Source organism: Bubalus bubalis, chromosome 7 (genome assembly GCF_019923935.1).
Source record: "Bubalus bubalis isolate 160015118507 breed Murrah chromosome 7, NDDB_SH_1, whole genome shotgun sequence".
NCBI classification, from domain to species: domain Eukaryota; kingdom Metazoa; phylum Chordata; class Mammalia; order Artiodactyla; family Bovidae; genus Bubalus; species Bubalus bubalis.
This window is the reverse complement of record NC_059163.1, coordinates 3,717,767-3,730,433: the sequence shown is the minus strand read 5'-3', so window position 1 is coordinate 3,730,433 and position 12,667 is coordinate 3,717,767. Positions and strand designations below refer to the sequence as shown.

General features: G+C 53.0%; 1 protein-coding gene across 2 annotated transcripts in view; it reads left to right on the top strand.

The window, feature by feature from the left end:
* SORCS2 (sortilin related VPS10 domain containing receptor 2) overlaps positions 1-12,667 on the top strand; it is a 489,049-nt gene that overhangs the window by 460,750 nt on the left and 15,632 nt on the right. For both annotated transcript variants that reach the window (XM_045166262.1, XM_045166261.1), the window contains exons 17-20: positions 21-149; positions 2,954-3,125; positions 10,822-11,008; positions 12,057-12,190. In XM_045166262.1, coding sequence (XP_045022197.1) covers positions 21-149; positions 2,954-3,125; positions 10,822-11,008; positions 12,057-12,190 — 622 coding nt within the window. The remainder of the gene's footprint in view (positions 1-20; positions 150-2,953; positions 3,126-10,821; positions 11,009-12,056; positions 12,191-12,667) is intronic.

Genomic DNA, 12,667 nt, shown 5'->3' with positions numbered 1-12,667 from the left:
CCGTGTCTTCCTCCTCCCAGTGACTATGGATTTGAGCGCGCCCCCTCCTCGGAGTCCGATGCCAACAAGTGCTTTGCCAACTTCTGGTTTAACCCCCTGTCGCCCCCTGACGACTGTGTCCTGGGCCAGACCTACACCAGCAGTCTCGGGTGAGTCGCAAGGGGCAGAACCATGGTAACCCCTGCCTTTCCCACCTGGTGCCCACGGCTCCTCGCGTGGAGTCAGGGAGAGAGAAATCAGGGCTGACCGCCCTTTGCGCTGGGGCTCCTGCAAGTCACCCAGACTCTGCCCCCGGCCAGGGCTCTCCATTCGGAGCCCAGATGGGTCAGCATCAGGGAGAAGAGACACCCTGAGCCGGCTCCAAACAGAAAGCAAGGAGGTCCCCAGCCTTGGCGCTCATACCCGCTGTACCCAGAGAAGGAAACTGCCTCCCTGGCCCCCTGAGCCCCTGCAGTGCCAAAGCCCCTCCCCATCTGCCAACCCTGAGCAAGCCAGGCCTGAGCTGGGCCAGAGATAGTCACACTCCCTTTAGGTCTCAGCTTGAATGGTGCCTCCTTCAGGAAGCCTTCCCTGACTCACCCTGGGACCCGAGCTTACTCTGTGGGAATAGAACGTCCCCAGTTATTGTCACGCTCACCCAGCTGTCCCCTGGACTGGACTAAGCTTTCTGACACATGGTGTGTCCCTCGGTGTGTGGTGTGATGAACACACGCTGTGCGTGAGGGGGAGGGAAGTGCTCCGCAGGTGGGACCTCCTTCCCTCTGCAGAGGCTGAGCGTGCTGCGTCTCAGGGATCAAACTATAACAGCGTTCTATGTGTAACAGCTGGGAGCCCGCCACTCCACAGGTCCTAAGCAAGCTTCATCGTAAAGGTCTCTGTGTCCCTGAGGGGAAGTTCTGAGAGGGAGTGAACTGCCTATGGACTTATTAGACAAGCCTGGTTGCTGCCTCTGGGGATGGGGCAGGACAGAGCCTGAAGAAGCAAGAAGTAGGGCCAGAGACTGCAGGCTTGGACCTCAGCAGCATAAATCCCATCATCCGTCCAGCCAGTCATCCAATCATCTACCCATGTGTTCCTCATCCATCCATCATCCATTCATCCATCCACCCATCTGTCCATCATCCACCTATCCATCCATCCATCCATCCAATCATCTATCTGTGTATTCTCCATCCATCCATCATCCCTCTATCCATCCAATCATCCAATCACCCGTGTATTCCCCATCCATCCTTCATTCATTCATCCATCCACCCATCTGTCCACCCATCCATCCATCATCCATCTATCCATCCAATTATCCAGTCATCTGTGTATTCCCCATCCATCCATCCACCATCCATCCACCATCCATCCATCCATCATCCATCCATCATCTATCCATCCACCCATACATCCATCATCCATCTATCTATCCAATCATCCAGTCATCTATCTGTGTATTCCTCATCCATCCATCATCCACCCACCCATCCATCCATCATCATCCAATCATCTATCTGTGTATTCCCCATCCATCCTGCATTCATCCATCCACCCATCCATCCATCCATCTATCCATCTCTTTATTCTTCCACTCACTCGCCCGCCATCCGTTCATCCTCCCGTCCCTCCAACAATTCACCCATCATCCATCTATCGTCCGTCCCTCCCTCCATCAGGGAGCCACGGCAGCTGCTCCAGGGCTTGGCAAGCAGGGACTCTTGTCTGAAATGTCAGAGTCAGGACCCATACCAAGGGCAAAGGCTTTCATTTCACACCATCTGCACACTCTGGATGCCAAGGGGCTGTGGGAGGGTGGCTCTTAGGGAGGGTATTTTCTTCCCAACTAACCACACGCATCTTTGCATGATAACAATCCGTGCCTCCCTAGCAGGGTTTTCCTAATGCCTCCTAAGAGTTTGTTGTTATCGCTTAGTCGCTGAGTCATGTCTGACGTTGTGCAACAGCACAGACTGCAGCCCGCCAGGCTCCTCTGTCCCTGGGACTCTCCAGGCAAGAGTACTGGAGTGGGTTGCCATTTCTTCCTCCAGGGGATCTTCCTGATCCAGGGACTGAACCCACGTCTCCTGCATTGGCAGGTGGATTCTTTACCACTGAGCTACTAGGGAGGCCCTAAAAGTTTACTAGAGCGCGTGAGGCTCTCCCCGCCAGCCCCTCCCCACCCTCATCTCACACCTGCCCCCCCCCAACCACAGGGCCTTGGCACACACCGTTTCCACTGCCCAGGACACTCTTCACTCTCCTGCCCACCTTCTGCTCCAGCTGAAAGCCCCGTTCTTGGGGAGCAGAGCCCCGGGTGCAGCCCCTTCCCCATACTGTCACGGTCGTAATGTTGCTTTGATGTGGGGGGTGGTTTGGTGAGGGCTGCCTTCCCACTGGACAGTCCTCTCCGCAAAGGGCAGGGGCTGCGAGGGATGAACTCGGCCCTCGCACCGGGCGCGTAGCAGATGCTCAGTCAATTCGCGTTGCATAAATGAGCTGGTGAATCGGGTGTCGTCTGGCCCCAGTCCATCCGTGTAAGAGGAGGAGGCCTCCTGTGGGACTGTGCTTGCCCACGGCCACGTGGCGCGTCATCGGGAAGTCCCAGCCCCTCCGGGGCGCTCTGGCTTCCCAGGACCACGTTTCCCAGCAAAGTCGCAGTATCCATTCTGGCTCCTCTAGTCGTCCCCCAGCAACAACCACTCTCAGCATCGTGAGAACACGCTCGGACCAGTGAGGGCCGCGGTCCTGCCATTAGAGCTCATTCCCTTCTCTGAGCCTCAGTTTCCCCAGCTCCAAAATGGGGCAGAAAGAGCAAACAGATGGAGTCAGGAAGAGGGAGGGGGTTGAAGCGCGGGGGTCACAAGCCAAAGCCCCCGCACGGCTACTGAAGCTGTCAGCCAGGCAGCAGGTCCCGCCCCGCCCCGGCCCGGCCAGTCCGGGCGGACGCTGACCCGCTTTCTGGCCGCAGGTACCGGAAGCTGGTGTCCAACGTGTGCGAGGGCGGCGTGGACCCGCGGCAGAGCCCCGTGCGGCTGCAGTGCCCGCTCCTGCCGCCGCGGGGCCTGCAGATCAGCATCCGCGGCGAGGCGGTGGCTGTGCGGCCCGGGGAGGACGTCCTGTTCGTGGTGCGGCAGGAGCAGGTGAGGGGCCGCTTCGGCCGGGCGGACGGGGCGGTGGGAGGCGTCCTCTCCCCCTCGGAGTCCTGGAGTGCAGAGTCATCCGGACCAGCGTTTCCAGACTGCGGGCGGTAACAGTGCGCTGGAGACCCCTGCCCAGGTCCAGACCAGCAGTGAAGCAATGAAATGGAAAACTCGGGAGAGAGTGGAGGGCAGGGGCAATGGAGCAGCGAGCTGCCAGCTCAGGTCCAGGGAGAGGGGCTTCAAACATGTCTGCCTGGGTGTTGACAGCATGGTGATGTCAGATTCATTCATTCCCGTGAGCAGCAATAGAATGTTTTAAACCTCTCATTATACTGATCTAGTGAATTTGGAATCTTAAGAAAAACAGGCAGTTTAAAAAAAAAATTATTACTTTATAATCTCATAGCCAACACAAATTCTGTAATAGGTGATAGGCAGATAAATCAGTTCAGTTCAATTGCTTAGTCATGTCCAACTCTTTGTGACCACATGGACTGCAGCATGCCAGGCTTCCGTGTCCATCACCAACTCCTGGAGTCTACCCAAACCCATGTCCATGGAGTTGGTGATGCCATCTAACCATCTCATCCTCTGTCATCCCTTTCTCTTCCTACCTTCAATCTTTCCTAGCATCAGGCTCTTTTCCAATGAGTCCGTTCTTTGCATCAGGTGGCCAAAGTATTGGAGCTTCAGCGTCAGCATCAGTCCTTCCAATGAATATTCAGGACTAATTTCCTTTAGGGTGGACTGGTTGGATCTTCTTGCAATCCAAGGGACTCTCAAGAGTCCTCCCCAACACCACAGTTGAAAAGCATCAATTCCTCAGCTTTCTTTATGGTCCAACTCTCACATCCATACATGACTATTGGAAAAAACCATAGCTTTGTCTAGACAAACCTTTGTTGGCAAAGTAATATCTCTGCTTTTTAATATGCTGTCTAGGTTGATCATGGCTTCCCTTCCAAGAAGCAAGCATCTTTTAATTTCATGACTGCAGTCACCATCTGCAGTGATTTTGGAGCCCCCAAATATAAAGTCTGTCTCTGTTTCCATTGTTTCCCCCATCTATTTGCCATGAAGTGATGGGACCGGATGCCATGATCTTCATTTGTTGAATGTTGAGTTTTAAGCCAGCTTTTTCACTCTCCTCTTTCACTTTCATCAAGAGGCTCTTTAGTTCCTCTTCACTTTCTGCCATAAGGGTGGTGTCATCTGCATATCTGAGTTTATTGAGATTTCTCCCGGCAATCTTGATTCCAGCTTGTGCTTCATCCAGCCCAGCATTTCGCATGACATACTCTGCATGAGTTAAATAAGCAGGGTGACAATATACAGCCTTGATGTACTTCTTTCCAAATTGGAACCAGTCTGTTGTTCCATGTCCAGTTCTATCGGTTGCTTCTTGTCCCTCTTACAGATTTCTCAGGAGGCAGGTCAGGTGGTCTGGTATTCCCATCTCTTTAAGAATTTTCCATAGTTTGTTGTGATCCACACAGTCAAGGCTTTAGCATAGTCAATGAAGCAGAAGTAGATGTTTTCCTGGAATTCTCTTGCTTTTTATATGATCCAATGGATGTTGGCAATTTAATCTCTGGTTCCCCTGCCTTTTCTAAATCCAGCTTGAACACCTGGAAGTTCTCCATTAACGTACTGTTGAAGCCTGGCTTGGAGAATTTTGAGCATTACTTTGCTAGCGTGCGAGATGAATGCAATTGTGCGGTAGTTTGAGCATTCTTTGGCATTGCCTTTCTTTGGGATTGGAATGAAAACTGATCCTTTTCAGCAGTGCCGTAGCCACTGCTGAGTTTTCCAAATTTGCTGGCATATTGAGTGCAGCACTTTCACAGCATCATCTTTCAGGATGTGAAATAGCTCAGCTGGAATTCCATCACCTCCCCTAGCTTTGTTCATAGTGATGCATAGATAGATAGATAGATATAAATGATAAATAGATATAGATTAATGAAAAAAATCATTGATAGTTAATGGATGACATAGATACAAATATATATGGACGGATATAGAAATATTTCATATATGTGTATATGTATACACACACACATATATTATGCGGGGCTTCCCAGGTGGCTCAGGTGGTAAAGAATCTGCTTGCAGTATGGCAGACCTGAGTTCGATCCCTGGGATGGGAAGATCCCCTGGAGAAAGGAATGACAACCCACACCAGTATTCTTGCCTGGAGAATCCCATGGACAGAGGAGCCTAGTGGGCTACAGTCCATGGATTGCAAAGAGTTGGACATGACTTAGCAACTAACACACACACACACATATAAACATATAAATTTCCTCCCTGTCTCCTAGTATTTCTTTCTTTTTTTAGTATAAGTGTTACTTTTTTTCCTGATTTTAAGAACATATATACTCATTGTAGAACACTGGGGAAACACATTAAAAACACAAGGATATAAATGTCACCCAAAATCTTATTCTCTCAAGGTGACCACTGTTAATTTATTCCCAAAGCAGAGACATTACTTTGCCAACAAAGGTCCGTCTAGTCAGGGCTATGGTTTTTCCTGTGGTCATGTATGGATGTGAGAGTTGGACTATGAAGAAGGCTGAGCACCGAAGAATTGATGCTTTTGAACTGTGGTGTTGGAGAAGACTCTTGAGAGTCCCTTGGACTGCAAGGAGATCCAACCAGTCCATTCTGAAGGAGATCAGCCCTGGGATTTCTTTGGAAGGAATGATGCTAAAGCTGAAACTCCAGTACTTTGCCCACCTCATGCGAAGAGTTGACTCATTGGAAAAGACTCTGATGCTGGGAGGGATTGGGGGCAGGAGGAGAAGGGGACGACAGAGGATGAGATGGCTGGATGGCATCACTGACTTGATGGACGTGAGTCTGGGTGAACTCCGGGAGTTGGTGATGGACAGGGAGGCCTGGCGTGCTGCGATTCATGGGGTCGCAAAGAGTCGGACACGACTGAGTGACTGAACTGAGTCTATTTAAACTAATATGCATGTGCTTATTTTTCTGATTATAGATATAACAAATGCTCATTGTAGAAAATCCAAATATAGAAACTAAAAACACTCACAAGCAGACAGGAAAGCACAAAGGGGTGCAGAGCCCCCTCTTCCCACCCGGGACCCCAGCCCCCGGCTCACAGCTCTCGAGTACTGGGGGCTTCAGTTAACAAACGTACTGAGCGAACTGAGGGGGCTCCGTGCAGAAGATGTCCGTCCATGCCTGCCCAGGTGGGACCGGGGAACCCGATGCAGTCTCTGATGCTGGAAAGCGGGGGCTCTGGTCCCGTGTGAAGAACTGAATGCGTGGGTGCCTGCGTGGGCGCGTTCCCCTCCATCCTCGCCTGCCCACGGGCTGTGCTCCCACCAGCCGGCTTTATGGCTGGGGAGGCTGAGGCTCAGACAGGCGCAGCCACCCACCTGAGGCTGCACAGAGCTGGCGTTGGGTCCAGGCCAGGGGGCTCTGTGTGGACACCTCCTGGTTTGCAGCCCCCAGACCTGACCCGAGGGTGCATCAACCTGCTGGCCCCGCGATGATTGAGCCTGGCCCTGAGAGTCACGCTTCAGCCTTGGGCAACCCTGGGGCGGTGTGTGTGTGTGTGTGTGTGTGTGTGTGTGTGTGTGCGGGGGCGGGGGGGAGGCTCTGTTCACTGCAGAGGAGGGTGCAGCCCCCTGTGCAGACCCTCGAGGGGACCCTCAGAGGGGACCCACCTGCCACCCAGAGCTCCAGGACTGACTTGCAGGAAACATGGCCACCTGCTGCCCTCTAGAGCCCAGAATCCCAGCAGCTAGTCACTGCTGGGATGCTCCATCCAGACCCAGGACAGGACACGCGTGGCAGCCCACTGTCCCAGCAGGCTGGGACCCTCGCCTGCAGGGGCGGAGGTGAGGGAACAGCAGAAAGATGCTCTTGGAAGAGAGTCCTTTGCCCTCCACTGTCCGGAACAGGCCACTGGCTCCCGCGTCGAAGCCTTGGGAAGGAGTGGGCGCAAGGTTGGAGTGGGTACACGCACTGGTGAACACTCCTGTTCTCACACACACACACACACGGACACTTACACATGTTCACACGTGACCACGCACTCGCATTCGTACACAGCCATAGACATACTCACCCAGTCCAGGTGTGGAAACAGCCCTGGATTTAGGAATCCAAGTTCTGTGAAGATCTTAGAACCAAACATAAGATCTGATGGGGAACCCAGAAACAGACCCACATAGATGGGTCCGGCTGATTCTGGCCCAGGTGCAAAAGCATTTCAGCGAAGGAAGGACGGGCGTCAACAAACGAGGAGCCGGTGAAAACGAACCTCATGCCTGATGCAGAGTTGACTCAAAGTTGATCACAGCCTTAAATGGAAACCTGTGAAGCTTGTAGAAAAAAGGCAGGGGAAATAACCTGTGCTCTAGGGCTAGACAGAGTTCTTAGCATTGACACCATAAGCACCATCCACGAATGAAGTGTGATAAACTGGACTTCATCAGAATACGACACGTTTCATCTGTGACAGAGCCTGAGAAGGTGAAAAGACGACCACAGAGAAAATAATTACAAACCGTATCCAACAAGGACTAGTACCCGGAATATATAAAGATGACTCAGAACCCAACCGTAAGAGGACAAGCAACCAGAAGATGAGCAGAAGACATGGAGAAACGTGTTCCCGAAGAGAACGGCAAAGAAGCACAGGGAACCATGCTCAGCATCCTTAACCATCAGGGCAATGCAGCGTAAAGAGGGTCCCTGTGCGCCTACAGGAATGACTAACATGAAGGATGGTGGTCCCACCAAACACTGGTGAGGATGCAGAGAAACTGGGTCCCTCCTGCATGGCTGACATGGACGTGAAGTGGTACAGCCGCTCTGGGAAAGTTGGTCATTTCCTTAAAAACTAAGCATGCAACATCCATGAGACTCAGCAGTCTCATGGGCCTTTATCCCAGACTCATGGGCCTTTATCCCAGGGAAACAAAGAGGTTCACAGGAAAACCTGTATACACCAAGGTTCACAGCAGCTTTCTTCATAAGAGCCAGAAACGGGAGACAGCCAGATGTCCTCGACGAGCGAGTGGATAAATGTGAGGTGAGCTGGTACATCCATCCCAAGGGCGGTGCTCTGAAGTAAGAAGGAACAGGCTCTACACCACAGCTTGGGCGAATCTGCAGAGAATTATACTGAATGAGAAAGCTAATCCCAGCGATTCTACTCAGAGGATATTCCCCAAATAACGAAATTGTAGAAATGGAGAACAGGTTAGAGGTTCTAACCCCACGGAGTCGGGGATGTGACGGAGAGGCACGTCTGGGTGTGAGCGGGCAGCCCTAGGGACCCCAGGGGTGACTGAATCATGGCTGAGTCACTGTGGATTCCAAGCCATGATACGTGTTCTGCAAGATGTTCGCATGGAGACTGCAAACATGGGTCTCTCTGTGTTATATCCTTGACAATTACATGTGAATTGGCAGTTGGCTCAGCATGAGACTTCTGAGTGTTTTTGAAGCACTCAGGAATACACACACACACACACACACACACAGGTCTGCATGGAAACACTACGCTGTGGGTGATGGGTGTTGTGCTGACATCACCATTTTTCCTTTCTAGCTACTTCTCTGCCTTTTTGTTTTTTCTTACACTGCCACTATTACCTTCCTGATTATGACAAGGTTTTTATTATTATTATTATTTTTAATATAATTTTACTTATTTATTTTGGCTGTGCTGGGTCTTTGTTGCTGTGAGGGCTCTTAGTTGAGGCAAGCAGGGGCTACTCTCTCGTTGAGATGCTCAGGCTGACAAGGTAGGGTTATTTTTATTTATTTATTTTTTACCCATACCACATGGCACATGGGATCTTAGTTCCCCAACCAGGGATCGAACCTGTGGCCCCAGTGGTGGAAGTGCTGAGTCTTAACCACTGGACCGCCAAGGAAGTCCCTGTGATAAAGTGTTTTAACCAAGGGAAGTGTTTCAGAAGTTAAAACACACCCTCTTAGCTGCTCACAGGCAGCATCCCCAGGTGGTGTGGCTCCTGCCCATCAAAGCCACACGTCCAGACTCAGCCAGAGGCCCCTTCTTCCCCCAGGAAGCTGCATGCAGACCCCTCCCTCCTGGAGCAAGTTGACCTTGAGACCACCCCCATCTGCGAGGCTGCCTGAAAACAGAGAGAGCCCTGACCGCAAGCCAGCCTGCAGGTTCTGGACTTACAGAGCCTCAGTCCTTCACCCTATAAAATGGGGGTCATAGAACAAACTTGTGTGAGGTCCCCGAGGCCATCACGACAGTGGCCACAGACTGGGCGGCTTGAAATATCAGAGATTTCTCATCTCAAGAGCTCTGGAGGCTGGAAGTCCAAACTCAAAGTGTCAGCAGGGCTGTGCTCCCTCTGGAAGGGGGTCCTCCCTCGCCTCTCAGCTCCTGGGGGCTCCGGTGCTCCCTCTGGAAGGGTGTCCTCCCTCACCTCTCAGCTCCTGGGGGCTCCGGTGCTCCCTCTGGAAGGGGCTCCTCCCTCACCTCTCAGCTCCTGGGGGCTCCGGGCAGCCCTGGGCGAGGCCTGAACCCCCTCCAGCCTCTGTTGTCCCCTGGCTTCCTTTCTGTGTCTCAGAGCCGCTCCTCTTTCTGATAAAGACCCAGCCATTGAACTTAGATCCTGTTCTAATTCCATGTGACCTCGAGTTAACTAATTACATCCGCAAAGACCCTATTTCCAAATACGGTCACGTTCTGAGGTTCCAAGTGCGTGTGGATGGGGGAGGGGTGATCCAACTTTTTCCACCGTATTTGTGAAGAAAGGTGAATGAACGTAGTTTACATAAAGGTTCTCTGTCAAGTTCTAGGGTTTGGCAGGTGTAAACCAAGAGCATCGCTAAACAGTTAATGATGGTCATGTTTCATTCCTGACCCCTAGGACACGGTTTCCTGGGTGTTCCCCCAGCGGGCAGAGGGGTGGCAGGAAGATATGATAGGGAGGTGATGGGGAGAGAGGACCTGAAGTAACTGAAGAACTCATTCTTGCCACGAAGTTGAAAAAGTTCCTGTTTACTTCCTCAATTTCCTTTCCCAAGACTCTATGAGGAAAGCACGGTTATTGGAAGGGCGATGTTCGTGGTGGGGATTAGATGGGTGATTAGACGGCTCGTGTGGGTGAGGAGATGCCGGGGAGGGGTGACAGATGTGGGACCCCCTCCCTGCATAGAGCGCGTGCCCCCGAGCATCACTCCTGGCACCACGTAGAGTGAGAAGATAAAAGAAAATGCAGGAATCACAGCATCAGAGGGGAGGATAACATTTTGTTTTGTTTTGTAATTTCCTAGGAGACTAAGAGTTTTATGCACGCACATCTCCCTGTTCCTTAAACTGTGCAGCAGGTGGGGGGCCTCTCCCTGCCTCCGAGGTCCCTGGCTCAGGCCTCCCTGACCTCATCTGAGCTGACGCCTCTCTGCCTCAGTGGTTGGGTCATCTTTCTGAAATGCAGACCTGGCCCTGCCTGGCTACCATTTCCATCCTCTTCTTTTGGTCTGAGCCCTGTCCTCCAGGCTGGGTGGGGGGCAAGGATAGAACAGACCTGGTTCCCTGGGGTCCCCGGGGAGCTCGCTTTCAGGAAAAAAAGGAGTGGGGGAATGAATGAACAAGCCAGTGAATGGCCCATCACTGGCTCCCAGCTCTGCGGCCAGGTCCTAAGCAGCCCTCTGGTGTGTCTTACAGGGTGATGTCCTGACCACCAAGTACCAGGTGGACCTGGGGGACGGCTTCAAGGCCATGTACGTGAACCTCACGCTGACCGAGGAGCCCATCCGGCACCGCTACGAGAGCCCCGGCGTCTACCGCGTGTCCGTCAGGGCAGAGAACGTGGCGGGGCACGACGAGGCAGTGCTGTTTGTCCAGGTCACCGGTGAGCCCATCGCCCCCGCCAGGCCCAGGGTGGCTCCCTGTGAGAAAGCTGTCCTTGGGGAAGCACGGGGGGCCCAGGGGCAGGGAGGCCGCCAGGCGGGGCTGGAGGCCACACCCACGGTGGCTTGTGCAACAGCGCGGTTGGTGGTGACGATGGTGGTGGGGATGGTGGTGGTGATGATGGTCATGATAGAGATGATGGTGGTGGTGGTGATAGTGGTCATGATAGAGATGATGATGTGATGCTAACAATGGTGGTGATGGGGCTGCTGCTGCTGCTGATGGTGATGATGGGGATGGTGATGATGGTGATGATGGTGATGATGGGAATGGTGATGATGGTGCTGATGGTGATGATGGGGATGGTGATGATGGTGCTGATGGTGATGATGAGGATGGTGATGATGGTGCTGATGGTGATGATGGGGATGGTGATGATGGTGCTGATGGTGATGATGGGGATGGTGATGATGGTGCTGATGGTGATGATGGGGATGGTGATGATGGTGCTGATGGTGATGATGGGGATGGTGATGATGGTGCTGATGGTGATGATGAGGATGGTGATGATGGTGCTGATGGTGATGATGGGGATGGTGATGATGGTGCTGATGGTGATGATGGGGATGGTGATGATGGTGCTGATGGTGATGATGGGGATGGTGATGATGGTGCTGATGGTGATGATGGGGATGGTGATGGTGGTGCTGATGGTGATGATGGGGATGGTGATGATGGTGCTGATGGTGATGATGAGGATGGTGATGATGGTGCTGATGGTGATGATGGGGATGGTGATGGTGGTGCTGATGGTGATGATGGGGATGATTGTGGTGATGATGGTGGGGATGGTGGGGATGGTGGGGATGGTGATGGTGGTGATGAAAGTGGTAGTGTTTCTAGTGGGGCTGATGGTGGATGTAGGGATGATGGCGGTAGAGGTGTTGGTGGTGGTGATGAGGTTGATGGTGACAGTGACCAATAGCAACCTGTGACATGGCCAGTGCCCTGATGCCCTCTGACCCATAACCTTTGTGTGGCCCCTGCAGCCCCCCTGCAGGCCCTCTACCTGGAAGTGGTTCCTGTCATCGGCGTCAACCAGGAGGTGAACCTTACGGCCGTGCTGCTGCCCCTGAACCCCAACCTCACCGTCTTCTACTGGTGGATCGGCCACAGCCTGCAGGTACGCAGGCCCGGCCCCTGGAGGCCCCTCCTCCCCACAGGCTCCCATCTGGGGTGGAGCGTGGGGCAGATCCCACCCTCTGTACCGGGCAGGACAGAGCATGCGGCACCATGAAGGTGAGGCGGGTGCACACCAGCCCTCCCGCCACCCTGAGCGTCTATCTGCTCAGGGTCCGGCTGTGTCTGAGTGTGGTGGACACGTGGTGAATCAGATCAGACCAGACCATTCTCTTTCCTGGGGAAGACGTGTGAACAGAGTAGGTGACCTGAGTTAGGGTGTGACAAGTGTCAGAGGAAGGGGACAGATCATTTCTAGTTTCAGAGTGGAGGTGATTAGGGAGGGCTTCATGGAGGAGGGGGTCCCTGGGCTGAGCCCGACCTCAGAAGCATCACCCAGGGTTGTGGGTTGTGTCCTGTGAGCCATGGGGAACCGAAGACAGATGCCTGGTGGGAGGTCCTGAGGACCTTTGTGGACAAG